Below are 27,478 nucleotides of genomic sequence, written 5' to 3' on the forward strand. Positions count from 1 at the left end.
TTCTGTCATTTTGTTTGTGATTTCAATAACCATTTCTCAGCAAGAATATTACATAAATTCTAAAGTTTTTGGAGCTACCACACTTCATTTTAAATTCATTACTTGAAAAGATCATCAAAACAATTCTTGTGTATCAAGAAAATTCATGTTACTTGTTTCTATGTGAGTATTATCTTGACTTAGAATTTGTATTCACTGTTCTATTTGTGAAAGTGTCCATCGTGACCAACTTTGCCACCCCCAGGGACTGTAGCCCACTGATTCCTCTGTCCATAGTGTTCTCCAGGGAAGATACTGGAGTGAGTTGCCATTCCCTTCCCTGTGATCATCTTCCCGACCTGGGATGGAACCCAGGTCTCCTGCGTTAGCAAGCAGATTTTTTTTTTTTAACCATCTGAGCCACCAGGGGTGGCTATTTGTGTAGCCATTTTATTCTACAGCCTCAGCATTAAGGCATCCCAACTTACAAGAGTTTTCTTGGACATTTTTCATGGACATTTAGCATCTTTCCATTTTTAATTGGGTTATGATGGGATTCTCCCATCCAAGTTCTAACCAGAAGTTTGTGGTCATATGCTAACCATACCCTGACCCTGATTAGCTTCTGAGATTGGACAACATCAGGCACAGACAGGTGGTATGGCCATAGACTACAGTGGAAAATTCTAAATTGCTAATTTGAGGATTACATTCCTCTAAAGCAGTCAACCTGCGTTTCTCATAACCTAGGTAGTTCCTGTCATTTTCAAAAGCACGTGTGGATTGTTATATTCCAGTTGCCCTGGCCTTTAGTTTGGTCAGCTGTACAACGAGCATACTGAATTCAGTTGTCGTAAGGTTTTCCACCCTATTGTGACTTCATACCCTTTGAATTTCTAAATGTTATGACCAGTGTGTGGTCTTTTGTTCTTAAAATTGTGTTTAAAGTTAATTAAAATAGTGAATCCTCCTCGTGTTAAAATTTTGAATGTATTATTAAAGAAGTTAAAACTTGTCTCTTTCTGAATGTATTTGGTGTCTTTCCTCCATATTTTTGACCTATAATAGACCTACATGTACTTGGTAAATGAGCCAGTATGATTGATTCTTCCATATGGGTTTAAAACTTGTTTATCAAATAGAATCTGGGTTTTCATATTAAGCTATTAGAAACTTAAATAGGCAGTTCAGTTTTAGTGCCACATAAATGTTGGAGAAGGGAAAAGTTAATACTTAAATAACTGTTGACTAAAAAACCCTCAGGCTGAGATTGCAAAATTACACACTTTAACAGGTGTGATTTCTGTTCTCATATTGAATGAGAAATATGAAATACTTTTTAAGATTCAAGATCTTTAAAAACAACTTCCATGGCAATTAATTTTATAGTAATGTTTCTATTCAAATTTGGAGTTTTAACATCTGTGTCTACATTTCCAGTTACAGAAAAATTGAATAGGTACTATGGTGATTTCCTAAGAAAAATAGCAAAGTATCACATCAGAAGACCTTATCTTCAAGTGATAGTAAGTGCTGATTCTTCCCAAATCAACACAAGTACACTACTATGGTATCACTTTTATATTAAAAAACTGGTTTGTAAATTATAAAATATTACATAGTCTACCACAAGACCACAAACTGAAGTTTCTAATTTTAGATGGTACATGAGGTGGTACATTTAAATCCTTTGGTAAGCTATTAAGAATCTGAGCACCTTTATCTTCTGTCACTTTTATTTCTTTGTTGGACTTATCCTGCATTAATTTTATTCACATTAAGACTAGGTCTTTAAAGAAATTTGAAACCCTTATTTTGTGACACTGGTAGCATTTGATGTTATTAAATATAGCTAGGTACCTTCTGCCAATATGGACTATCCATGCTGTGTCCTTGCTCAGTTGCTCAGTTTTGTCCAGCTCTTTGCAACCCCATGGACTGTAGTCCACCAGGCTTCTCCGTCAGTGGGCTTTTCCAGGCAAGAATACTGGAGTGGGTTGCCATTTCCTTCTCTAGGGGATCTTCCCAACCCAGGATTCGAATCTGTGTCTCCTGCATTGGCAGGCGGATTCTTTACCACTGAGCCACCTGAGAAGCCCCTTCAGGGCTCTAGGAAGCCAGTAAATGGTTTGTGGCCAGTGATATGCTTTGATTGGATTCATAATGTTTTAGAGTGGTCAGTGTCTTCTGGAAAGAGAGTGGAATATAAGGAGGTTTGCAGAGACTGCTAGCTGTACCCTAATACCTATTCTCATAGAATAACAGTTCTCTCCATTTTTAGCTAAGCAGATAGCTACCTAGAATAAAGAATACTTTTCCTTGCTTCCTTTGTGGCTGTATATGGCCTTGTGACACTTTTATTTGGCTTGGGCTAATATTAAAGTTAACTTACTTGTTTTGAACATACACCAAGTTAGTCACCCAGTCCAGAATTGGAAATTTGCTCTTAATAATCAAGAAGTATCTGTATTAGATACCATTCTTGTATCTAGTAAGCCCTGCACTTAATCTATAAATGATAGGTTTATCATAGCTCTTACTCAATCATGGAAAAATCTGAAATTTTTCTTGCTTAAGGGAAGTGATTCCCTTCTCTACGCCTTTATTAATATTACATACCTTTGCTAAGATTCTTAATATGTATTAAGGTACTTAATAAAGGTACAAGCAATAGAAAAAGTCCAATAGTATCAAATGTTTGAAACACAACAGTGGTTCTCAAACTGGCTTCATATTGGTATCACCTGGGGAGTTTAAAAAATGACTATGCCAACGTGTCACCTTCACCCCAAGTTTCTGATCTGGGTGTAGCCTTGACATCAAGATAGGTAACAGCTCCCCAGGTGATTCTAATGTGCAGGCAAGTTTGTACACCACTAAAGTTATATACCATTTCAAGCACTTCTTACTTTTATTAGAGCTCAAGCTTTACCCAGTACATGGAACTTAACCTCCTATCTAGGTGCTGTAGTTTCACCTACACTCAATGCAGCTTCATCTTGAATTGTTCTGACAAGAAGGAAAAAAAAAAAACCTCATAGCTTTGAAACAACTTTCATTTTTGTAAGAGTTCTAGCATGTCAGATCCAGAAAAGACTTGATAGGTCAATTCTAATCCAACCTCTTTCATCGTGTCAATGAAGAAAAAGTCTAGGAGAACTTACTGTTTTCCTGAGGATATGATACTAGCTGCTGCCGTGTCAGCACATGCACAACATTTTGTCTTGTAAGAGAACTTCATGAATGTTCAGAGAAGCACCTAAAGTACAAACAAACATCAAACCTTGGGGAGAAGGAATAGTCAGGGAGTTTGGGATGGACAGGTACACACTGCTACATTTAAAATGGATAACCAACAAGGTCCTACAGGGAACTCTGCTCAATGTTCTGTGGCAGCCTGGATGGGAGGGAAGTTTGGAGGAGAATGGATACATGTATGTGTATGGCTGCGTCCCTTTGCTGTCCACCTGAGATTATCACAACATTGTTAATCAGCTATACTGCAATATAAAATAAGAATTAAAACATCAAACCGTTATAGATTGGAAGTTGAAGCACTATGAGGTTGAAATTAAATGACAGCAGCTAATCTGTTAAAACTACAACTAGATACCACACTATTCTTCATGTACAACTTGTATGATCTAAAGTTCTTAAATTGTATATTAACACATATAATGAAATCTAGAAAGATGGTACTGATGAACCTATCTGTAGGGCAGCAGGAGATGCAGACATAGAGAACAGACTTGTGGACACGGGGGAGAGGGTGGGACGAATTGAGAGAGTAGCACTGAAACCTATACACTACCGTATGTAAAATTAGATAGTCAGTAGAAATTTGCTGTATGATGCAGGGAACTCAAATCCGGTGCTCTGCAACAACCTAGAGGGGTGAGATGTGGTGGGAGGCCAGAGGGAGATTCAAGAGGGAGAGAACATACATATACTTACAGCTGATTCCTGTTGATATATGGCAGAAAGCAATGCAATAGTGTAAAACAATTACCTCCAATTAAAAATAAATTTAAAAAATAAAGTTCTTAAATTGTAGGGTGCATGAGAATTACCTGGAGAGCTATTTAAAATGTGGATTCCTAGCTATTTCCCTCTGATTTTGATTCAGGATGACTGGTAGTAGGAACCAGAAATCTTCACTTTCGATAAAGTGATAAATTTCCAAATGATTCTACTGTAGGTGTTCACAGAGAAAATCTTAAAAACACTGAATAAATACTAGACTACTCATCCCCCAGCAAATTACCTTGAGTCAGCTGGAAAACTTCACTGATGGGTATTTATTGTTCTAAGACTAATTTTACTTAACTGCAAAATTTTAAAAACAATTTAAAATTATCTTTGTAAGGTGTGACTCTGAAAGCTATAAAAGGAAACATAAAGGCACTTATATACAAGGTATATAATGCTGGCTCCCATATAAAGTCATGCACTTCAACCATCAGAGCAATTTAAAATAGTTCAGCAAAGTTTTCTCATGAGCACTGCCACAAAGTGTTATGCAAAGTTGTCATTTAAAATCATATAATGATTTTCCTTTAGAATCAATTTAATAAATAGTACAGAAGGTTAAATCTCTAGAACTTTACTAATGAATTATCTGTTGAATTGATCACAGATGTCTATTAGCAATCAGCAGATTAATCATTCTGACAATAATACTTCTATTTTCAGTTTGGTAGTTTTGTCTAGTGAGTAGTCTTTATTATGAGTTTTGACGTCAAAATGATAGTGCTAATAGCAAAATAATAAACTACTTGCATTTACTGTTAAATAGACCATAAGCTAATACACAAGACCTTTAAACTTTTCAGTTCAATTCCATGAATAATTATTGAGTGGTTACTGTGTGTAAGTTGTTACTAATACCAGGTACTGTGAGAGAGGGGATACACCCATGAGTAATCAGCAGCTGTAACAGGATAGAAAGGTTCATAATATTTGTATTGTGAATTTGCTGGAGTTTATCCATAAGTTTCTACTGCAGATTCCCTGAACTCCCTTCTGATGTTAACTGTTTGTTTCCACTTGCAGGGTCCACTCCCAACACTAATACTTCAGATGCCCAGGAATGGACAAGTTGGGGGAGTGGGATGGAAATAGCTTCATTGGTCATCTTCAACTATGTCTCCTATTTTCCTGCTTTCTGTTGTCCTGTCCCATTGACTCTAATGGTATTCCTTATTCCAGACTATTTTCCTTGGACTTCAGACTACCATTGTTTCTGCCTTCCTTTTGACCTGGTGTCTTTCTACTTCTCTGTCAGTCTGAGACCTATTTGTCTGTTTTTTTGACTCTTGGCCCAATCAGACTCCTGATATCTCTGTCTTGTTGTCCATTCATCTACTCCTTCACCAGCCCTTGGCACACATTGCAATCTACCTTTCCCAGCAACGTACCAATGTATACCCAACTGCTGCTAGTGTCCAGTGTACTCTTGATTAAAAACAGCTTACAGTGGTAAAGAATCTGTCTGCCAATGCAGGACATGCAGGTTGCATTGGGAAGATCCCCTGGAGAAGGAAATGGCAACCCACTCCAATATTCTTGCCTGGGAAATCCCACGGACAGAGGAACCTGGGGGCCTACAGTCCATGGGGTCACAAAAGAGTCAAACATGACTTAACAGCTAAACAAAGTGTAAAAAATAGATAACTAATGAGAACCTACTTTTAGCGCAGGGAACTCTACTCAGTGCTCTGTGGTGACCTAAATGGGAAGGAAATCCAAAAAAGAGGGGGTATATGTATACATAAAGCTGACTGATTGTGCTCTACAACAGAAACTAACACAATATTGTAAAGCAACTACACTCCAATAATTTTTTTTTAATTCTAAATGTTAGGAGATAAACCTTGAATAATCTTTTGTTAGAGTATAAGACATGGGACATAAAAATTAATAGAATGCATCACATCATAGGTATCAATCAGTTGAGAAATATTTGAGTGCCCACCACTGGCAAGTTATTGTACTTCAAATGATCTGTAGTGACTGGAATATGTTTCCCTTTCAATGAATAAACAAGGTAGCAGAAGATATTCCTTGGGGAGATTGTTAAGAAAAATTCCACAAAGAAATAAGACCAAAAAAGGCTGCAAAATCAATTCCACCAATGCCATAGCAATTAAAATGACCGATAATAACTTACTTCCGGCTGAACTGGTTGATAGCATATTTCAGCAGGGCTTGGAAAACCAGTTTGGTGTTTTAGATAATCTGAGAGAGGGGACTTTTCGTTTTGTCACGTGGGAGTCCCAAGAGTCCAGTTCCTCATTCTAATCCACTCCATGTTTATGAAAGTTCATTAGCTGGAACAATAAGGAAAAAAATGTCAATGCAGGAAGTCATCCAATCCTGATAAGTTGACATGTAGAATAAAGTTGATGGTGTTATTTATCACTAAGGCAGTCCTGATTAAGGGTTATATGCGTGTACAGTTGGAGGAGGGACAGGCAAAGGGGAATATAGCTAAGTAAAGTGAAATAGAGCTGATGTATTCAGAGCTTACATTGCTAGAGGTGAGATCAGTTACCTACTTGCAACTGAAATTTCAAACTTCTGCTTAGCAGGGACCTGCATGGACAAATGGTGACAGTTGGAAAAATCAGCAGACATTTTAAATTTTATGCTCGAATGAACAATGAACCAGGAGACTAAGTCCAGTTGTTTTCAGCTGCTGGTAATTTTTACCTTTTTATTTAAAATCACAGCACCTTTTTCAATTAATGCCTATGTGACTGTGACTTACTACAATGAAACCAGCAACTACACTTCAGTAGAGACGTGCGAATGTGGTGTTTATGGCTTAGCCTCACCAGTGGCTAATGCTATGGGGGTGGTAGGAATCCCTAAGAACAATAACTACCAAGCTTGTGACTACAACACTGAGTTTACCTATACTAAGAAGCCCTGGATTGCTCTGATAGAAAGAGGTAATTGTACATTTTCAGAAAAAATTCAAACAGCGGGCAGAAGAAATGCTGATGCTGTTGTGATTTACAATCTTCCAGAGACTGGCAACCAGACGATACAGATGGCAAATTTCGGTAAGAACTGATTCCCAAATAGTGTTGATGTCTTTGTTTATCTTAAAATGGTATTTCTATCTAGAATGGCTCTAGGATCTGGCAATGAGACTGTTAAACAAGTGTATTTAAATTTTTTTTTGCCCGGCACTACTCTGAGTTACGTTACTATTAATATTTGGAATTAATTTGTTTCAAGAACAAAAGCAATTCAGGAAGTGATTCCTGTTTTCCTTCATGATAGTCTTAGCTCTATTAGTTTTCTCAGTGAGTATTATATAATAGCTTTTTAATAAATGTGCCTTTATCTGTAAACATTAAAGAAAGTATAAATGTTTTAATTTCATTCTTTGTACTTTTCATTTTGATTCAGGGTTGTATGTATTCAAGTATGCAGTAACTGCAAAACTGATTCATTATTATTATCAAACAGTAGCATGTTTTAAGTGTTCAAAATGTTTACAGAAATGAGAATTCAACTATCTGCTATATGCATGTGAGATTTTAATATTTGTGGGACTAATACATATAAAACTACTCTGTAAGAAACATTATACATTTAAAATGGTATGGCTGAAATTGGATATCACTGTAAGTCACACCCAAAGTAAAGATTTCCCTTAAAAATGTTTACTTATGACTCAAGTAAATATAATTATCTAATGTATTAACTTTGTAAAGGAATTTACCTCTTAGAATTACTGTTTTTATTTTGTTTATTTTTTTTAAAATGCCAGTTTTGAAATAAATGGTTTTAAACAAGTGAAGAAGTAGACTTCTGAAACAAGTCTTCTGTACTTTAGGTGGATATAGGTATTTTCGACCCCAGACTTGGCCAAAGGAAAAAAATAATTTCAAACAGGGTAAGATCTGGTTGAATGCAATATCAGGATAATTAGTATTCTCACCACCAAATTTGGTGTTTGAGAAAATTAATGTAAATTAAATCAACCAGATTTCAGAATTGTAAGAAAAAAATCAAATTTGTGTTTAGTAGAATGATTGAAACATCCAGGTTGTATACATACAATATGGCAATTTGGTACTAATGTTTGAAAACCAAGCTGCTTGTTTCTCTGGGTATTGAAAAACCAGGTAACATGGTCTTTAGCAGTACAAAATTGTTGTAAATGTACAAAACTCTACTTGCTACCTTTTATAACATATGCTGGACATCACCAGAACCCAAGTATTCACCTTTTTTTTCTTCTGAAGTTAAGAGTACTCCATAAGCATTCCCTGTGTTCCTATATTTTTACAGATGACTTTTATTCTTGTAAAAATAAAATGAAGCAGCTTTCTGTTGAAAATTAGGAGTTAAACCTCTTCTAAGGAACCTATGTGCTCTGTTTCAAATTAGAGACTCTGGAGTATTCAAGGTTTCCTTTTACGTGGACAATCACATTCTGCTGTTTACTCCCCTGTTTTATTTAGCATAATTTTTTTAACTGAAGTATAGTTGATTTACAATGTTGTATTAGTTTCCATGTGTACAGCAAAGTGATTCAGTTATATATATATATATATATATATATATATATACACACACACACACACACACACTCATATATATGTGTATATATAGTAGGTCCTCATTGGTTATCAATTTTATATATAGTAGTGTGTATATGTTATTCCCCAAATTCCTAATTTATCTTTCTTCCCCACCTTTCCCCTTTGGTAACCATAAGTTTGTTTTCGATGTCTGTGAGACTGTTTCTGTTTTCTAAATCCTCTGGTTTTCTAAAAGTATAAACAGTATCAGACTAAACAGTAGTCATGTTTTCAAAACTTGCTTTGCAACATGAAGGGCCAACTACTGAAAAGTAGGTGCCCAGCTATTGAATTTAAAAGATTGCCAAAACAGTAAGTGTCTCCAAAAGGCACGCACAGTCATCTGAGTATATGTCTCTGAGTACAGGTTAAGAAACAAAGCAATTACATTTATTATTGAATATATAATACCAATATAATCAAGGCTATGTGGTCAAAAACCTTTGTTAAAACTACAGCATTGCTCCTGTTTTAAAATAAGCACACGGGAAAAGATAGCATTATCACAGTAATTGTGATAGTTAATATTTATTGCCATTTAATATATGTCAGGCACTGTTTTAGGGTCTTTATTTTAACTAATGAATGATGATCTTTAACACTGAATGATCTCAACCCCAAAGAATTAAAATTGTAAGTTTAGTGTTATGCAGTTATAAGACCTGTCAGCTAGTGTGTCATTAGAGTTCTTCCTTCCTAGAAATTTCTCTTAGATAGAAACTATTATATAATGCAGTTGACAAACAACAAACATAGGAAGTAAGTGTGGATATGAAAACTCAATGATCAACCCCTAGACCATTAAAGACTGAGTCATTATTATACAACATAAGCCAAAATTGTGTTTGTTTTTGCTATCCTTCATTAGTGTGTGTATGTTTTTTCAGGCACAGAGCATGGGGGAACAACTCTTGCTCCTCCTACAAAAGCTCTAGGCTTTACCTTCCATCACCTTATCTTTTATCACCCCTGAAAACCACCTTTTCAGAAAACCACACTCTAGCCCCCTCAGGGTGGTAGCACCCTTTCACTTCCTTGGTTCCCACTACCTCTTCATTCCTTCAGTCTCATTTTCCATGCTAGGCCTCCCTAGCCTTTCCACAATGCTGTGCCTCCTTATGTCTTATTGATGTCAACACCCTCCAACCAAAGGCTGCTAGGAACAGAACTGTAGCTTTAAAAGTTGGATTTATTACTTATTGCAGCAAAGGGGGAATGCATACCATCAAAAACAGTGCGGTATCTCAGTAAGAGGGCTTTAGAAAGGATTTCTAGGATTTGGGCTTGCTTCAGATGACTTGAGGGAGGATTTAAGGAAACAGGCCTTTGACCAGACATCCCAGTTTGCCTGAGACAGGAATTCCCTGGATTGTGGGTCTTGCAGTGCTAAAGCCAGGAAATTCTTGGGAAAACCAAGCTGAGTAGGTCACTCTAGCTGGCATTTTTCTGGATTTGGATGCTGTCAGAAAGTAGGGGGTAATTCTGTGACTGGATTTCTAAATAAATCTTATTTGTAAGTGGGGAAGACTAACCTGAACTGGCAGATAATTGGTAAAAAAGTAGTCGTCACTCATGTTTGTTAGGATGGGAGATGTTTGGTCATTTTTGTGCCTTGGATGCTGTTCATATTTTGACTGGATTCAGACATAATTACAGAATGGTCTTGTCTTTGTCTTGATCCATCATGGGTACAGAATGACTTTCTCTACTATTGATGCTCTGTGAAATTATTAATGTTCAATAAGAAAACACCAAGTCCTGATTGTTAGTACCAAGCCAGGTCCCAGATATCAGGGGCTGCTTGTCTCTTTCTTATCAACAATACACTATGTCTATGTCTTTACTGTTGTGCAAATACATGATCTCCCCCCATTTGATGTATCAGTGCTTCCTCACCCCTCTATACCCTGCCTTCAAGGTCCCCAAGAAGCCCAAGAGATGCTTCTGCACTCCTTACCTCTCAGGGTTTCATGATATGGATACAGAATGTCTTTACTCCTGGGCCCAATGCATTCATAGCCCCCCTACTAGCAGAATCCTTTTTCTGATGGGGACGACTTCAGTCTGAGACGTGCTCTCACTGAGGAAGAATGGTGTATAGCCCAGTAAAGCTTTAATTCTAAGTTTCCCAGTTTGCAGTGTATTTGGATTTGCATTTTGATGCGACTGGAAATAGAAAGATATGTTTATGGTATCCTTAAGTAATTATGTAACCTCTTAACAACCCTTTCCAAATATTTTGGAGACATCTATCTATCCAGTTGTCCCAGATGTGCAAGAAAAGGCAGGACTCCTCAGTTATTAATGCAGAATGAATGAATTAATTCTGAATGAATATGTTAAGTATTGGCTTTCTGACCGAACAGGTTTTTTTGAAAGTTAAACATGCTATTAATAGGTTAATTGCCCTAAGAAGCAATTAGATTTGAATGTATTGTAGTTTATTTCAGCAAAGTCAGTAATTTGAGAGGGATAAAATGGTTCTTTATCTATTTGACTATGTTCAACGAAGTGGATTACAGGGTGATGTCTATAGTCTTTCAGCATCCCCCAAACGCACGAATTCCCAAGCAGTTATGTGCATGGAAGGAAGAGTTTCAACAGAACAGCAAACTCACATGTTTTAGAAAAATGTTTTCCTAGAAATGAGGGGGTAAATAAAAATATAGGATATAAATGAAATGAGAAAATGATAAAAACTTCACACACACACACACACACACACACACACACACACACATGGGCTTCCCTAATGGCTCTGTTGGTAAAGAATCTGCCTGCAATGTAGGAGACCGGGGTTTGATCCCCAGGTCAGGAAGATCCCCTGGAGAAGGAAATGGCAACCCACTCCGGTACTCTTGCCTGGAGACTTTCATGGACAGTGGAGCCAGGCAGGCTACAGTCCATGGGATCACAAAGAGTCAGACACGACTGTGCGACTGACTTTCACTTCTATATGTAAGCTCATATATGTGTGTGTGTGTGTGTGTGTGTGTGTGTGTGTTTAATTCAAGAAAACTAATCAGTTCCACTTCAAATGAATCTCAAATCTGCCTGGCACCATCTCCAAGACTTCATCCTCAGACCTCTGCAATAACTTCCTAACTCATCTCCCTGCCTCTCTTGTCCCCCTCTAAGCCTACTACCCACTCTGAAGCCAAAGTGGCTTTTGAGAATAAAACCAGACCACACCTTGTTTAAAACCCTTCAGTAGCTTCCCATGGCGCTTAGAGTACATTCAGACACGTTTCCATGTCCTCACCTGGCCATGAATCACCCCTTTCAGGCCCTCAGTCCCAATAAAACATTCCCCGCCTTGAGCCTGAAAGTGCTTGAAAGCACCCTGTTCTTTACACTCCCACATCTCATTAAGCATCAAGTCCTGTTGATTCAATCCCCAAGCATTCCTGAAATCCGTCCCTTTCCCCACCTCTGCTGCTTCAACCCAAGCACAGGCCAATATGATGCCTCACCTGCATGCGTGCTCAGTTGCTTCAGTCATGTCCAACTCTTTGCGCCCCTATAGACCATAACCTGCCAGGCTCCTCTGTCCATGGGATTCTCCAGGCAAGAATACTGGAGTGGGTTGCCATGCCTTCCTCCAGGGGATCTTCCCGACTCAGGGATCAAACCCATGTGTCTTATGTCTCCTGCCTTGGCAGGTGGGCTCTTTACCAGCTAAGCCACTGGGGACCTGGAGCATGGCAATAACCTCCCAGCAGCTCTCCCTTCTACTCTCACCCCCCTACAGAGTCTTGTCTTCCACCCAGCAGTCAGAGTGATCCTGTGGAAAATGGAATTCAGTCCAAATTAGAATAAAACCCAGGCTTCATGCAGGTCCTACAAGACCCTGGGTGATGAGACCTGATTCCACACCCCTCTCCCCCACATTACTATGCCTCCACCACTCCTGTCTTTCTTGTTTCTAAACCAAAAGAGCTAGCTTTTGCACTTGCTGTCCCCTCTACTGAAGTCATTTCTCTTTCATGTTTTCATATAATGCTGCCTCCAAAAATACAACTGTGTCACTACTTTCTCGACATGGCAGCTGGAACGATCTTCTAAAAATAGAGGTCAGATCACATTGCTTCTCTTCTCAAAACCAACCCCCGCCCCCAGTGACTTATCATTATTCTTCAAATAAAATCTAAACTTTACCATGCCTGAAAAGACTTGTATGATCTGGCCTTTGCCTGCCTTCCCAACTTAACACTGCCACCCATCCTGCCTAAAGCCTAACCACTCTGACCCTCAGATATTTTCACCAACCCACGAAGCTTTTTCTGAGAGGCCCTTTGGGCTTGTTTTTCTCCTCATCACCATCATCACTACAATACATGATATACTGTATCCAATACTCTGAATCCCAGTTTAAATGTCTCTTATTCACAGAAATCTCCTCTGACCACATTAATTTCAATCAAAACTCGGTGCTCATTTCTGTTGAAATCTCTTATAAAGTGTAATGACTGTCTCATTTGCTTATTATGCATCTCTCCCACTTGATTGTACGTTCCAGGATGGCAGAGAACATGTCACTCATTGTACAGAGCATAGTGCATAGTCTTCACTAGTTGTTAAATGAATGAAAGGTTAAGAAACTAAAAAGCAATTCCCTGTTATATATGAAAAGATGGACAAGTTCAAATGAAGTTTAGGTGAATTCAGCAAACTATTTCGCTCTAAAATTGTTTTTATTTTTCCCTATGCAGGTAATACTTCCTCTTTTAAAAAAACAAAACACAAAATATAAAGTTCCCCTTGACCATTGCCTGCAATCTCAGGCCTGTCCCAAAAGATAACCATTGCTATTCATTCATTAGGTAACCTTTCAGGCTTTTTGTATAAATTATTGCATATGTATACCAATAGAAAATACAAAATCAATCTATCTTTTATTTTTCACATTAATGAAGTTATTCTGCAACTTGCTTTTGTCACTCAACAGTAGGAACTGGAGTTATCTCCATGTTAATAAATTCATATTTAGATTGTATCCATTTTTAACTACTGCATAATGTTTCATAGTGCAAGCACACTCATAACTTATTCAACCACTCCTCATTAATGAACAATTAGGTTGTTTTCAACTTTGCTTTTTTATAGACAGTACTCCAATGAACATAATTAATGCTGATACCTAAGGAAGCTAATGACATTGACCTTGCATCACTATTTGATGTTGCTCTTATATCTGATCACTTTGTTAAACTATTTTAATAATTTGTTCTTGAATTTTCAGGATAAATGACCATTTTCTCTACAGTTTTGTCTTTTATACTAATAGTACCTCTTCATTCTTTCCAGTGGTCCTATTCTACTGTCTAGGGTTCCACTGGTGGTAAAATGTACCCCTTTGACTTGTTCCTGACTTTACTACAGAAATGCTCCCACTGTTCCACCAATAAGTGTGTTGTTTGAGAGAAGTTTCTGGGAGACACTCTTTATCAAGTTTCAAGACTTTAGTAAGGCTTTTGAATCTTGTTATCCTTACTGGCAAGCTATAATATAAATACATATGTATAAGCATATATTTATGGGAACAATAGGTAAAAGGGACAGTTTTATTTCTCTTTTCTTTTTTTTAGATATCACTGTATTGGTGCCTTTTTTTTGACTGCACCACACAGGTTGAGGGGTCTTAGTTCCCCAACCAGGGATCCCACCAGCACCTTCAGCAGTGAAAGTGCCAAGCCCTAACCTCTGGACTTCCAGGGAATTCCCAGGTGCCCTTGATAAAAGGATTGAAAACATTTTTGTTGCTTATACATATGACTTCCAGTTGAGTGTCAAATTGTAAGACACAAGTGAAATTTAAAAATATCTTGACAAATTAGAAAAAGTGTCTATTAAAACAAGATGAAGTGCCATAGAAAATAGTAAAGAATAATAAATATAGAGACAGATGTAAAATAGAAAAATCTTAAGACAGGTTTATAACCAAAATATTTGACAGTTACATTGTGCATGCATGCTAAGTCACTTCAGTTGTGTCCAACTCTGTGACCCTATTGACCATAGCCCACCAGGCTTCTCTGTCCATGGGATTCTCCAGGCAAGAATACTGAAGCGGGTTGTCATGCCCTCCTCCAGAGGATCTTCCTGACCCAGGGATTGAACCTCCATCTCTTGCAACTCTTGCAGTGGCAGATGGGTTCTTTACCACAAGTGCCACCTGGGAAGCCCAGTCACATTGTACCACAAGTTAAATAAAGAATGACACAAAGTTATTTTAAAACTAGCATGATCATGAGATGTACCAGCAAGTATATAATATGTTAGGCCTGGAAAATACCATGGTTATGCTTGGAATTCACAAAACTCTGAAAATATCATAAGCCTTACTATAACCTGGCTTACAATAACAGGATTTTAGTACCTCTCTCTCATATTCTCACATAAATTCCCAAGTGTCTGTCTCTCTTTTTCTCTCCCCATCCCTACCTCCCACCATATAGACATATGCATATAGACATATAGACAACTGCATAAGTTTATATTTTTATAAGTGAGTTAAAGATACAGTACCTCTGAATGCTGGTTCAAGAAAAAAAATGAGTAAATTCACTATGAGCTATTTAAAGGACATTTTATCTCCCCTTTCTCCATTTTAAAGTCTAGGAATATATTTTTTAATCAAGGAATGTTTTGTAAGTCTAAACATGTGCTTTTTGTTTATTGATATATTCTCTGCTTAACTCCTGTCCTCTTTCTCCTAAACTAGATGGAGAAATGCCTGAATGGCATTGCATACAATTGAACAGTCCCTCTTAAATTACCTCTCCATTTTCAGCAGTCCTTGGTTCCTAAGTCCTCTTACCCTAGCTAGTTCTCTTCCATCACTCAAGCTTACCTTCCCTAGACAGCAAGGACTTTATGTAAAGAAATTATATCCATTTCCATCTAAACTCACAAGTCTTATGTCCTACTCATTTAGGTAATTATTAGATATGCCAGAGCTACTTTAATAAAGTATCCCAGGGAGAACTTTACTAGTTGTCTCTAGGAACAACATGATTTAAACAAACAAACCTGATTTCTGATGATAATATCAGGACATTTGACAGAACTGTGGAACAGAAAATTGGAGGAAATCATATTTCAGAGCATCCCTTATCACATCATACAAGGAGCAATGTACTCTACCTAATGTTTTAGATTTTTAGACATATATCACATTTGTGTCTACATTTTAATAATATATATTATTATGTGATTTTCTAATGACTTTACATGCAGTGATACTTAGTGATACTATGTGGTTAAATAAATTGGTCTCTGGCATCTCCTTAGTGGAAAGTGCAAATTGAGGGAAATAAAAATTTGCTTAATAATTCACTCGCTCTCAGTTTTTTAAAAATGATTGTCTCCATATCATTATCCCTAATATCTGGAGTTCTTTTCATTGAGTATTGTACCTAATTCCTATTAAAAACTGGTTTTCGTTATCCTTTATGAGGGCAGTTGTTAACAGTAAATATTCTATTAGCTATGTGCTGCACATAGTGTAATTAATCATTTCAAAAATCCATAAGGTACAAAGTGTTAGTATTCACATTTCATATCTATGGAAACTGAGACATAGAAAGGTTGGTTAACTTTCCCCTCATAGTCATAACAACTAGTAGATTACAAAACTAAGGTTTGCAATACTGACGTCAGAACCTGTGCTTTTAAACAGTACACAATAATACTTTTCTGGTGAGCATACATAACACAAGGTGCCATACAAAATAGTACCAAAACACGATCATTGCCCTCAAGGAAGAAAATGTAGTAGGGAGAACCAATATTTACACAACTAGTAAAAGGCAGACTATAAAAAGCACTATTCAGAGAAGTGTTGAGATTGTTGGAGCTGAAGTGGTTAAGAAATTATGAGGTCATAGTGTTGGAAAGGTTATCAATGTGGGTGGATGTTAAAGTTACAGAAGATGATAGCAAAGAACTCAAAGATCAGGAGTGGGAACATAAAAGGGAGAGCTACCCAAGGAGGCAATTAGGAAGTGAAATATTTCTGTTAAGATTTCAGAAGTTGAGCAGATCAGGATGATAATAATGTCCAGAGTCTGGTCATGACAGTGGAGTGACTACAGTGGAATAGAGACAAATGTCCCTGAGGTTGAATCACAAGGAGGCCAGACTGTTGGATGATGGAAGAACTTAGGGTGGAGAGAATGACTGTGATTCAAATGCCAAAGTCTTCATGTTCATGGGGGAATGACTAGGAAGTAGGTCCATGACCAAACAGGGAGAGAAGGACTTGGAGGTGGTAAAACCAAGTGCCGTGAGTCTCTTGACTGACATGAGTTTCCAAGAAATGGGTTTTACTCATGATGGTGGGGGGAAAGTGGTCTGGAAACAACCGTGTGGGAGTGAGGAGACCCCCTATAGCTCTGAAATATGTGGGATACAGAAGGATGAGCTGTCTCTATTAAAAGTAACTGAAGGAAAAGTGGTGTCCTCTGGGGTAAGATGGGTCAGGGACCATAAGGAAATATCATAATTTTAGTATAACCCTCAGTGATGAGGAAATGAGGGAATTTTACCAGTTGAGCATGTGTCATGGAACCAGAGATCTGGAAGACTCAATGGAAACTTTGAGGGAAAGAGCAGTGGAAGAAGAAAGTAATGAACAGTATAGAGAGGGGAGCACAGAATGAAGATAAAACAAATTAGCTTCCATTTGGGACAATAACTAAGGATGATATGAATGTGAGACCAGGAAGCATTAGTGTGAAGGTAAAGCTGTCTCAGACAAATAAAGGACTTGGTTTACCAGTGTAAAAGGATGGAAGTGTATATAAAACATAAGAGAATTATTCACAAGAGAGAAGGAACTCTTGAAAAAGTTGAGAAGGGCAGAGCTGAATACAGTAAAGATGAAAATATGAAAGAATTGAGATCAGTAGGATCCTAGAGCTGTGGCTATAGATTACAAGAGTGAAAGAGGAGAATGTTAATGTGTGGGCGGGGAGGGAGAGTACACTGAAGGTAATAGATGCTGAATGACCCGAAAGTAAAACTAACCAGCCTTAAGTTTCCAAATGGAACTTTTAAAGTCTTAAATCAGGTGTAAGTTGGGACTTGCATCCAGTGTTACATAGATATCTAGAGGATGTTTCGTAAAAATATGAAATCCTTATAAAGAGTGAGCTCATGACAAAAATTATTTGGGTCCATTTAATAAATTAAATGTTCTGGGAAATGATCTGTTTGTTATGACTAATGCTTTTAGTAAAAACTGGTAGAAACCTAGTCAAGGCCTTAGGATGTCAAAACTGCAATGATTAAATGCCTGGTTGCCCTGCATTCCAGAACTGAATTAAATCCAACCTACATTTACTTGTGTGTATTTTTAGCTTTTAAATGGAAATATGAATTGAGTTATTTTCCTCAGAGCAGTCAATTCAGTGATGGAGGCTGAGTAGAAGGAGTGGAGAATCAGTCAAATAGGATGTTTGACATTATTTTAGCTCTAAAAAAATACTTACATGGACCAAATAACCATTTGTCAAATTAATTTTCCCACTGATTATTTTTATTAGCCTCATAGAGGATATAACTGCATCTAAATGCTCAGTAACTTGTGTATGGTAAAGATCAGTTGCAATTGGAGGCCACAGTGGTTAATTCTTAGAAATATATTACTATTCCAACTGTACAGGCAAATGTTCTTAGAAAATTAGTCTTGTCAAAAAGCCAGGATATGCAGAAAGGCCATATTTACTAGAGGGCTTTGTGGAGAATTCTTGGAACAGAAGTCAGATGGAGAGAGGGGTAAGTTGCATTTTGGCTGAAGGAAGATGTATGGTTTCTCTGACCATTTCACGAAGAACACATCCTTTCTCCTCAGAATACTGCAGCTCTTTGTCTGAACAAGAGAAGCTTAAAGAAGGCCTAAAGAGAAATGCTAGGGCCCTAACCTGATGCATATTATACATGACACCTCCCCCATCACCCCTGGGAAACAAGAGGTGAGATAAACACTAGGGCATAAAACCCCTGGGTGCCACTCGTCCTTGTTTACATATCCATAACCTGGGCCTAGGGATAGTTCTGCAGTGACTAAGATGTAAGCTTCTAGGGAGGGCAAGTTCTGGCTGACAATTGGGTTTTCTAACATGGGAATAGAAAGAGACATAAAATGTGGGGTCTTTTTTTTTTTCCATCTACAAAGCAAGGATTTACTTATTGATTTAACAAATATGTGCTAAGGACCAACTATTGGTCCTATCTTCCCAAATTTTACATTTCATAGCTTGCTCTCTCTCAGCCTTCAGAAAATGTAACAAGGGTTCTATGAGAAGCAGTGGCATGTCATAGTGATTTAGGGCATGGGCTTGGTAGGGAGACAGATCTGGATTTGAATATCAGATCTACTGTTTGTTTTCTAGCTGTGTGATCTTGAACAGGTTATTTAACTTCTCTGAATTCCAGTCTTGTCATCTTAGTCATCTCATCTATAAAGTGGGTATACTACAGTGCTACCTTATAGCATGTTTGTAAGGATCAAATGAGATAACACATGTAAAGAAAGCACTTAGCATGGTGCTTATTCTACCATAGACACTCAAAAAGATGGTAATAATAGGATGATGATGATGAAGTAATTCCACTTCTTGATTTATTCCCTCTCTTTTCCTATCCAATTCTTTCTCACTTTAAAATCTTGGCCAAAATTTATGTCCTATTAGAAGACTTTCTTGACTAACAACTTACCCTGATCTCTCCTTTTGGTATGGTGGTGGTTTAGTCACTAAGCCATGTCCGACTCTTGAGACCCCATGGATTGTAGCCTGACCAGGCTCCTCTGTCCTTGGGATTTTCAAGGCAAGAACACTGGAGTAGGTTGCCATTCCTTTCTCCAGGGGATCTTCCCAACCCAGGGATTGAACCCATGTCTCCTGCATTGGCAGGTGAACTCTTTATCACTGAGCCACTAGGGAAGCCCAACAGATACAATCAGTTCAGTTCAGTTCAGTCACTCAGTTGTGTCTGACTCTTTGTGACCCCATAAACTGCAGCATGCCAGGCCTCCCTGTCCATCACCAACTCCCGGAGCCCACCCAAACCCATGTCAGTTGAGTTGGTGATGCCATCCAACCATCTCATCCTCTGTTGTCCCCTTCTCCTCCTGCCCTCAATCTTTCCCAGCATCAGGGTCTTTTCAAATGAGTAAACTCTTCGCATCAGGTGGCCAAAGTATTGGAGTTTCAGCTTCAGCATCAGTCCTTCCAATGAACACCCAGGACTGATCTCCTTTAGGATGGACTGGTTGGATCTCCTTGCAGTCCAAGGGACTCTCAAGAGTCTTCTCCAACATCACAGTTCAAAAGCATCAATTCTTCGGCACTCAGCTTTCTTTATAGTCCAACTCTCACATCCATATATGACCACTGGAAAAACCATAGCCTTGACTAGACAGACCTTTGTTGACCAAGTAATGTCTCTGCTTTTTAATATGCTGTCTAGGTTGGTCATAACTTTCCTTCCGAGGAGTAAACGTCTTTTAATTTCATGGCTGCAGTCACCATCTGCAGTGATTTTGGAGTCCCCCAAAATAAAGTCAGCCACTGTTTCCACTGTCTCCCCATCTATTTCCCATGAGGTGATGGGACCAGATGCCATGATCTTAGTTTTCTGAATGTTGAGTTTTAAGCCAACTTTTTCACTCTCCTCTCACTTTCATCAAGAGGCTCTTTAGTTCTTCTTCGCTTTCTGCCATAAGGGTGGTGTCATCTGCATATCTGATGTTACTGATATTTCTCCCAGCAATCTTGATTCCAGCTTGTGCTTTCTCCAGCCCGGCGTTTCTCATGTGTACTCTGCATATAAGTTAAATAAGCAGGGTGACAATATACAGCCTTGACGTACTCTTTTTCCTATTTGGATACCATAGCAATTCACTGATAGTGACTTGAGTGCAAAATGGCAGATGGGATGAGCTGTGACCTAGAAGCAGTACTAGACAGTTGGAGATCCAGGGACCTTGTTTTGTTCATGTACATACATACATAGTACTTACATACATACATACATAGTACTTAGCACAGTAACAGACTAACACTAAGCCCTCACTGATGATTGATGAATGAGGCTAAAAAGAGAAGCATATACTCTCCCAAACAAATATTACCTACTTCACAACTCTATCTATAGTAATACCAGAAGTGTTGGGGTTCCTCAACTTAATAATAGCCTTGCTGGCTATTAACATGTTCTTTTCATCTCCATCGTCTCTCCCTGAGGCTATTTGGTGTCTCATCTTCAGCTGGCAGTCAGGACAGGACTTTTGTTAGGCTGCTTCTATATAAAGCCCTGGCAATAGGAACTGCCTAGATTACCACCAGTGATTCACACACCTACACAGAGGGCTTACACCCACACAGGGTCATGGGGTGAAGGATTCAAATTCCAGTTCAGGTCTTGTTTCATTGCACAATATCGTGGAATTAAAATGACTCTTTCACTTCTTTATATAAACTATTGTAGATGTAGTGATCTGTATCATACTATGTGAATTTGGGTAGCGTGTAAGAAAAACCTCATTAATTCTCACCAGTGTTTAATCTAAGTTAAAAATGTGGGGTTGGCACTTAGAGGAGTGGAGAGATGATTAATTGCTTCAGAGAATAGAAAACTGTTTTTATGCGGTACATAAAAGCAACTGTTTTCCTGCAAACAATCTTTGCCTGTTCATTAAAAGATCCCCAGTAGTGCTTCTCTTTGACATGATTTTAGTACCAATTCATTTGTGTTATTGTATTACTTGAAAATAGTAAAGCTGCATTTCGTATGTTGTTAAAATTTTAAGAGGAAGGCTTGTGTGACAGGAAATCACTGAACTCTGGAAGGGCATTTGAAAGAATATTTTTTTCAGGCATATAACAGTAATGTAATCAAAGCTAATGAAATATAGAAATCTGCTTCAAAGAACAGTGAAAATGATTTTAATTAATAGTCTAATTGCTTTTATGTAAATGAATGCTTCCTAAGGCACTAGAAAAAATGGTTTTCTTGTACAAGGTAACTGTTCTCAGTGCAGAACTCATCTACACCATAAATTTCCTTTCATCACAGAATGAGCCCTAGCCCTTCTCCAAAATAATGAAATATTATTCTATAATTCCAATTATAGCACTTGCCAACTTCAAGCAAGTCTGATTTAGTAAAGTTTTTCTCTCTCTGCAAAATAATTTCATGATGAAAGTAGAGTTCTATTTTCTTTATTCTGTATACTTGGACTGTATTTCTGACAATGAAAAAAGTTAAATCTAAAAGAATATCCACATTGTTCATTTGTGAAAATTGTTTTAACTCTTGGATATCCTATTAATACTTCTCTGAAAAAAATCAATGTCCACAGCCCATTAATCCTCACTCTGTGAATACTTAAAATGTTACTAAAGTGGTAAACAAAAGATGCATCTCCTTCAAGCACTAATACTTCACATACCTGGTCCCTTAGGCTGCCATTTAATGGACCTATGCTCTTAACCTGTAATTACATTTTAAAAACATGCAGTTGTGGTGTTCAGTGGGTTTTTTCTGACATTTATCTGGGACATTTTTATGCTATAACTTCTTATGGGAGTATTTCCATTCCCTTACAATAAGTTCTTGGAGACAGTATATACTGGGTTGGCCAAAAAGTTAGTTCAGGTTTTTCCATAAGATGGGATGGAAAAATTCAAACGAACTTTTTGGCCAATCCATATTTTTAAAATACCTTCTCAAATTATGTACCTATTGCACGTGAGAGAAAGAAATTATTACTCAGAGTAGGAGGGTAATTCAAGACTTCTTTGCATTCAGCAAACAAAAGGGCAAAAAGAAACAAAAAAAACACAAAACCCCTATTGTCTTAAATGTACCTTCAGATAAATTTAATTACTGCATAGATTGTAGTATTCTGATTTCTGAAAGGCTACACAGTAAAGCACCATGTTCTACTGAAATATGAAAAAATAGATAATCTAAATTCCTTTAGTATGTTTTCCTGTCCTGTAGTTAGTTTCACCCTTGTCTTTGACATACCACTAACATTCATAACAAAAGGAAAGCAGCAAAGACTAATAGATACCACAAGACAGATTTCTATAATGCTCCAATCATTATCTTTGCAGTTATTATTTATTTTGTTAATAGTAGAAGTAATTGGATGCTTCAGAAAACTCAGAGTACAATGATTTCATTGAGGACATTGCCTTAAATGAATCTGGAAGAATTTTCAGTTTGATAAAAATGAAAACCTATTTGACTCCCAGGGCTCCGAGAGCTGATCTTGGTGCCTTAGCAAGAAATTCATAAAAAAAAATAGCCAGTTATATTCTGGCCAGTTCTATTTTTTTGAGTGCCACTTGGCACTGGGTAGAGGAGAAGCAATAGTCTCTGGATTTTGTCTATTTTCATGATTTGCTTCTTCTGAAGCTATAAGCAGGAACATGTGGTCAACTAAAATGTGGTGATTATAGTTTATACAAATGAACTGTGTACACCCTCATTTGACTGTAAGGAATTTGTGGGGAAGATCCTTGCAGGATATTTGTTACTATACCACAGAGGATATTAAAAATATATATAAAAATAATTTTTGCTTAAAGAAAAAACACTGAACCTAAATCTCCATTCTTCTCTAAAATCAAAACACCCTCTTAATTTATAGGAAGGAACACCTACTGATTCATAGGATTTGGTCTCAGATAAAACCCTGGGGATGGGGGGAAGGGATAGGTAGAAATGCATCTTTGCAAACCCTGCAAATATCTTGAATTAAAATTCACCTCTTTACAGATATTCTCTTGTGGCAGAATGATTTAGTTGGTTTGTGTAATAATGTAATAATTACATAAAATATAATAATGGTAGAATTGTTCCATTGGTTTACATATTTATGGAGCTATTACCTGACAATGAGATGTTCTTGCTTCATAAAACACAAGGGAATTCCCAAATGCATGACGAAGTTTTCGTTTCTTTGGGTCGAGATAATGTTTAAATCTTCCTTTTGAAACCAGCTAAGTGAGCCAGACTTATTCATGCCAGAAAAACTCATGAACCTGTACTTAGGGTTTATTCATTGCATGTGATCATTGTGGGGAATTCCTTTTCTCAGCCCGCTGTACAACCAGATGACACAGCATTTTTCAATTCCAATCTTATAAAAGAAAGGCCCAGCAGAGGGCATGTTGAGCATTTTTATGGCTAATCCAAACACCTTGGTACTTGCCTCAAGGATATTTAAGCAGTAACATTCTATATTTGCATCTGAAGTAAAATTTCCAATGTCTTCTGATGTCATATGGCAACTTTTTCAATTAAGAGAACACCAAGATACTCAGTCAAGTTCAGCCAAATAGATTTAAATAAAACAAAAATCAATCTAATTGATTCCTTTAAAACCAACCACCTTGAAGATGTGAATAAATTCCCAGAATGAATAAGACCAGTGAGTTCACAGATCCTCTTTAGTGGTTACATGCTCATGGAAGCAAGGCGATAGACAGAATATAAATATGCTAAGTTATGCCATTAATTTAATTATCTGCATGCAGCTAGTCCACTGGCAGTGTTTAAATCTCAGGCTAATTTTCTTTGATCACTCAAGCTACTTCAGTCACCTCTTATGGGTTTGAAGGGAATGCCTGCATAAAACATAAGATGAAAATGTGCTGAAAAATGCATTTCAAAGCCAACTCCAAGTGTCTTTGATAATCTGCTCTTTTGTATTATCTATATCACTGCTTCCCATATACTTGTATCTATAACTGAGATCTGACTCAACTCTTTCTTAGGGGACTAATAAACAGTGACCCTAAGAAATCTAAACCTTCAGTATAATAACTCTGGTGTGCACCTAGTTTAGGTGGAAAATGAAATTCAATTAAAAAATAAAAAAGTTGATTTCAATATTTGAAGGAGAAAGCCAGACAGGCAAGAATATTATTTGCATTTTAAGAATATAATTCTTCTAATAAGAGAAAGATCATCAGAGCTTTGGTAAATGACCACTACTTTAAGCATGAGTGCCCTCTATTTCTAAATACTTGACAAACTGCAATGAATCAGAAAATTGCAAGATACCAGTTCTCTTACATTTTTCTCCATCTTTTTTTCTGCCCACACATCTAAAATGTTACTCAACTCAGCTATTTATCTTCCCATCACAGCAGTTAAAATCTTGCTTTTCCCCTCTGTTTTAATAACCCTTTGCCACAGTTAGTATCATATATGTTTACATGACACCCAAATAAATAAAAAATACTAGTTGAACAAGGCAACTGAATGTTCTACTTTTAGCCAGTTGTTTTGCTCTTATGTAGGTAAGCCTGACTCTTGAATATCTCCTGAAATTATTCATCTGTATCTCTGTTGTCTTCCAAAATAATGCACTTGAAACAATTCTTCCTATTTGCAAGTGCCAGCCCTGTTTTCTTCTGCCATTATATATAATAATGTAAATGATAAACAATCAGTGTCTGCCCCACTGTTACTGCTAAGTCATTTCAGTCGTGTCCGACTCTGCGACCCCATCCCTGGGATTCTCCGGGCAAGAACACTGGAGTGGGTTGCCATTTCCTTCTCCAATGAGTGAAAGGGGAAAGTTAAAGTGAAGTCACTTAGTGGTGTCTGACTCTTAGCGACCCCATGGACTGCAGCCTACCAGGCTCCTCCGTCCATGGGATTTTCCAAGCAAAAGTACTGGAGTGGGGTGCCATTGCCTTCTCCAACCTAATTCACAGGCATCTCAGTTAGTCCCTTGGTTAAGACCAATACAAAAATAAGACATTTATGGATAAAATAGAATCAATCTAAAGGAGGAATTCTTAGGCTGGAGTCCTTGGAGATGCACAGATAGGTCATACAAAGTCTCTATGCAGCTGAAGTATTCTGTTTTTCTTTTCTTTTTTTTTTTGCCACGTGGCATGTGGGATCTTGGTTTCCTGACCAGGAATCAAACCTGCAGCTTGTGCATTGAAAGGGTGGAATCTTAACCACTGAACCACCAGGGAAGTACCAAGGTAAAGTATTCTTGAAGTTACCAGTACATGGAGTGGATTTTTTTTAAATCATTCTAAATTTCAAGAGCAATGCAGTCCAATAGAACATTCTGCAATGATACAAACTTCTATCTCCATGCAGTCCAATATACATAGCCACAGCCTTTTGTGGCAGTTGAGCACTTGAAATGTGGCTAATGTGCTTGAAGAACTGAATTTTTACTTTTATTAAATTTAAATAGACACATGAAGCTGTTGACTACTGTATTGAACAGTATAGCACTAGATGAACATTAACATGGGGTCACTGGGATAAGCTTCATGAGGTCCATGAAGTCCTTGAAATTGTGCACATATTTGTGTGTGTTCATTCACTGTGTACATAAGTTTCATCAATGGACATGAGTTTGAGCAAACTTTGGGAGATAGTGAAGGGCATGGAAGCCCAGCATGCTATATAGTCCATGGGGTCACAAAGGGTCGGACACGACTGAGCAACTGAACAACAAAGTTTCATCAAAGTTTCAGAAGGAACTCTGTCCCCCCAAAAGGTTAAGAATCATAGCAAAAGCAGAAGTAGTGCCCCTGTTTGGTCTGTATGCCTCCTAACAACATAGTTAGAACTAGAAACTTGGTGAATTTTAATGTTTTTTCAAAACTTTAATGTCTTAAGAAAACATCTGAATCCCTCGGCAAAAAAAAAAAAAAAAGGAGATAATTTCCTAGAGTTAAATTCAAGTAATGTATTATACATATACATTTCTACAACCAACACACATTTCTCTTTTCAAAAAACTTTTCATTTTGAGATAATTGTAGATTTATGTGCAGTTGTATGAAATAGAGATCCCATATACCATTCACCTAGGTTCCCTGAATATTATCACCTTATATAACTATAGAACAATATTACAACCAGGAAATTGACATTAATGCAATCCACTGAGCTTATTTAGATTTTACTAGTTTCACATGCACTCATGGCATGTTCTGGGACTTCCCTGGTGGCTCAGATAGTAAAGCGTCTGCCTACAATGTGGGAGACCTGGGTTCAATCCCTGGGTCGGGTAGATACCCTGGAGGAGGAAATGGCAACCCACACCAGGATTCTTGGCTGGAAAATCCCATGGATGGAGGAATCTGGTAGGCTACAGTTCATGGGGTTGCAAAGAGTCAGACATGACTGAATGACTTCACTTTACTTTCTATTGCATGTTCTATGCAGTTTTATCACATGTGTAGGTTCATGTGATTACCACCACAGTCAAGGTCCAGAACAATTCCATCACCACATTGTTCCCTCATATGGCCCTTCTATAGTGACACACACCTCCACCCCATACCCTTCCCTTGACTCTAGGCAACCATTAATCTGTTCTTCATTACTACAGTTTTTCATCTCAAAAATGTTATATAAATGGGGTCATACTGTATGTAATTTTTGCAGATTGACTTTGTTCATGCAGTGTAATTCTCTGGAGATCCGTTGAGATTGTTGCATATATTCATAGTTCATTCTTTTTTATTGCTGAGTAGTATTCCATGGTATGGATGTATCACAATTGGTTAACTATTCACCTATCAAAGAACATTTGGGTTCTTTCCAGTTTGGGGCAACTATGAATGAAGCTGCTATAAATGTTCATATACATATATTTTAATGAACATAATTTTTCATTTATTTAAGATAGAGGCCCAAAACTAGTATTGCTGAGTTATATGGTAGTTATATGTTTAATTTTATAAGAAACTACCAGACTGTTTTCCAAATTTGCTATACCCTTTTACATTCTCACCGACTGTGTATGTGTGGTGCAGTTTCTCCACATTCTCACCATCATTTGGTGTGGTCATTTTTTTAAGCCATTCTGATAGGTATGCAGTGATATCACATCG

The 27,478-nt window shown here is 37.5% G+C and overlaps 1 protein-coding gene across 2 annotated transcripts in view; it reads left to right on the forward strand.

The window, feature by feature from the left end:
• Nucleotides 1-6,411: 6,411 nt before the first annotated feature.
• Nucleotides 6,412-27,478, forward strand: part of RNF128 (ring finger protein 128) — a 101,407-nt gene continuing 80,340 nt past the window's right edge. The window contains exons 1-2 of one of the 2 annotated variants that reach the window (XM_061137124.1): nucleotides 6,412-6,932; nucleotides 7,011-7,046. In XM_061137124.1, coding sequence (XP_060993107.1) covers nucleotides 6,641-6,932; nucleotides 7,011-7,046 — 328 coding nt within the window. In that variant the 5' untranslated portion in view covers nucleotides 6,412-6,640. Of the gene's footprint in view, nucleotides 7,047-27,478 lie in introns of both variants that reach the window. The other variant, XM_061137123.1, reaches the window with a different exon arrangement.

This window comes from Dama dama, chromosome X, assembly GCF_033118175.1.
Source record: "Dama dama isolate Ldn47 chromosome X, ASM3311817v1, whole genome shotgun sequence".
NCBI classification, from domain to species: domain Eukaryota; kingdom Metazoa; phylum Chordata; class Mammalia; order Artiodactyla; family Cervidae; genus Dama; species Dama dama.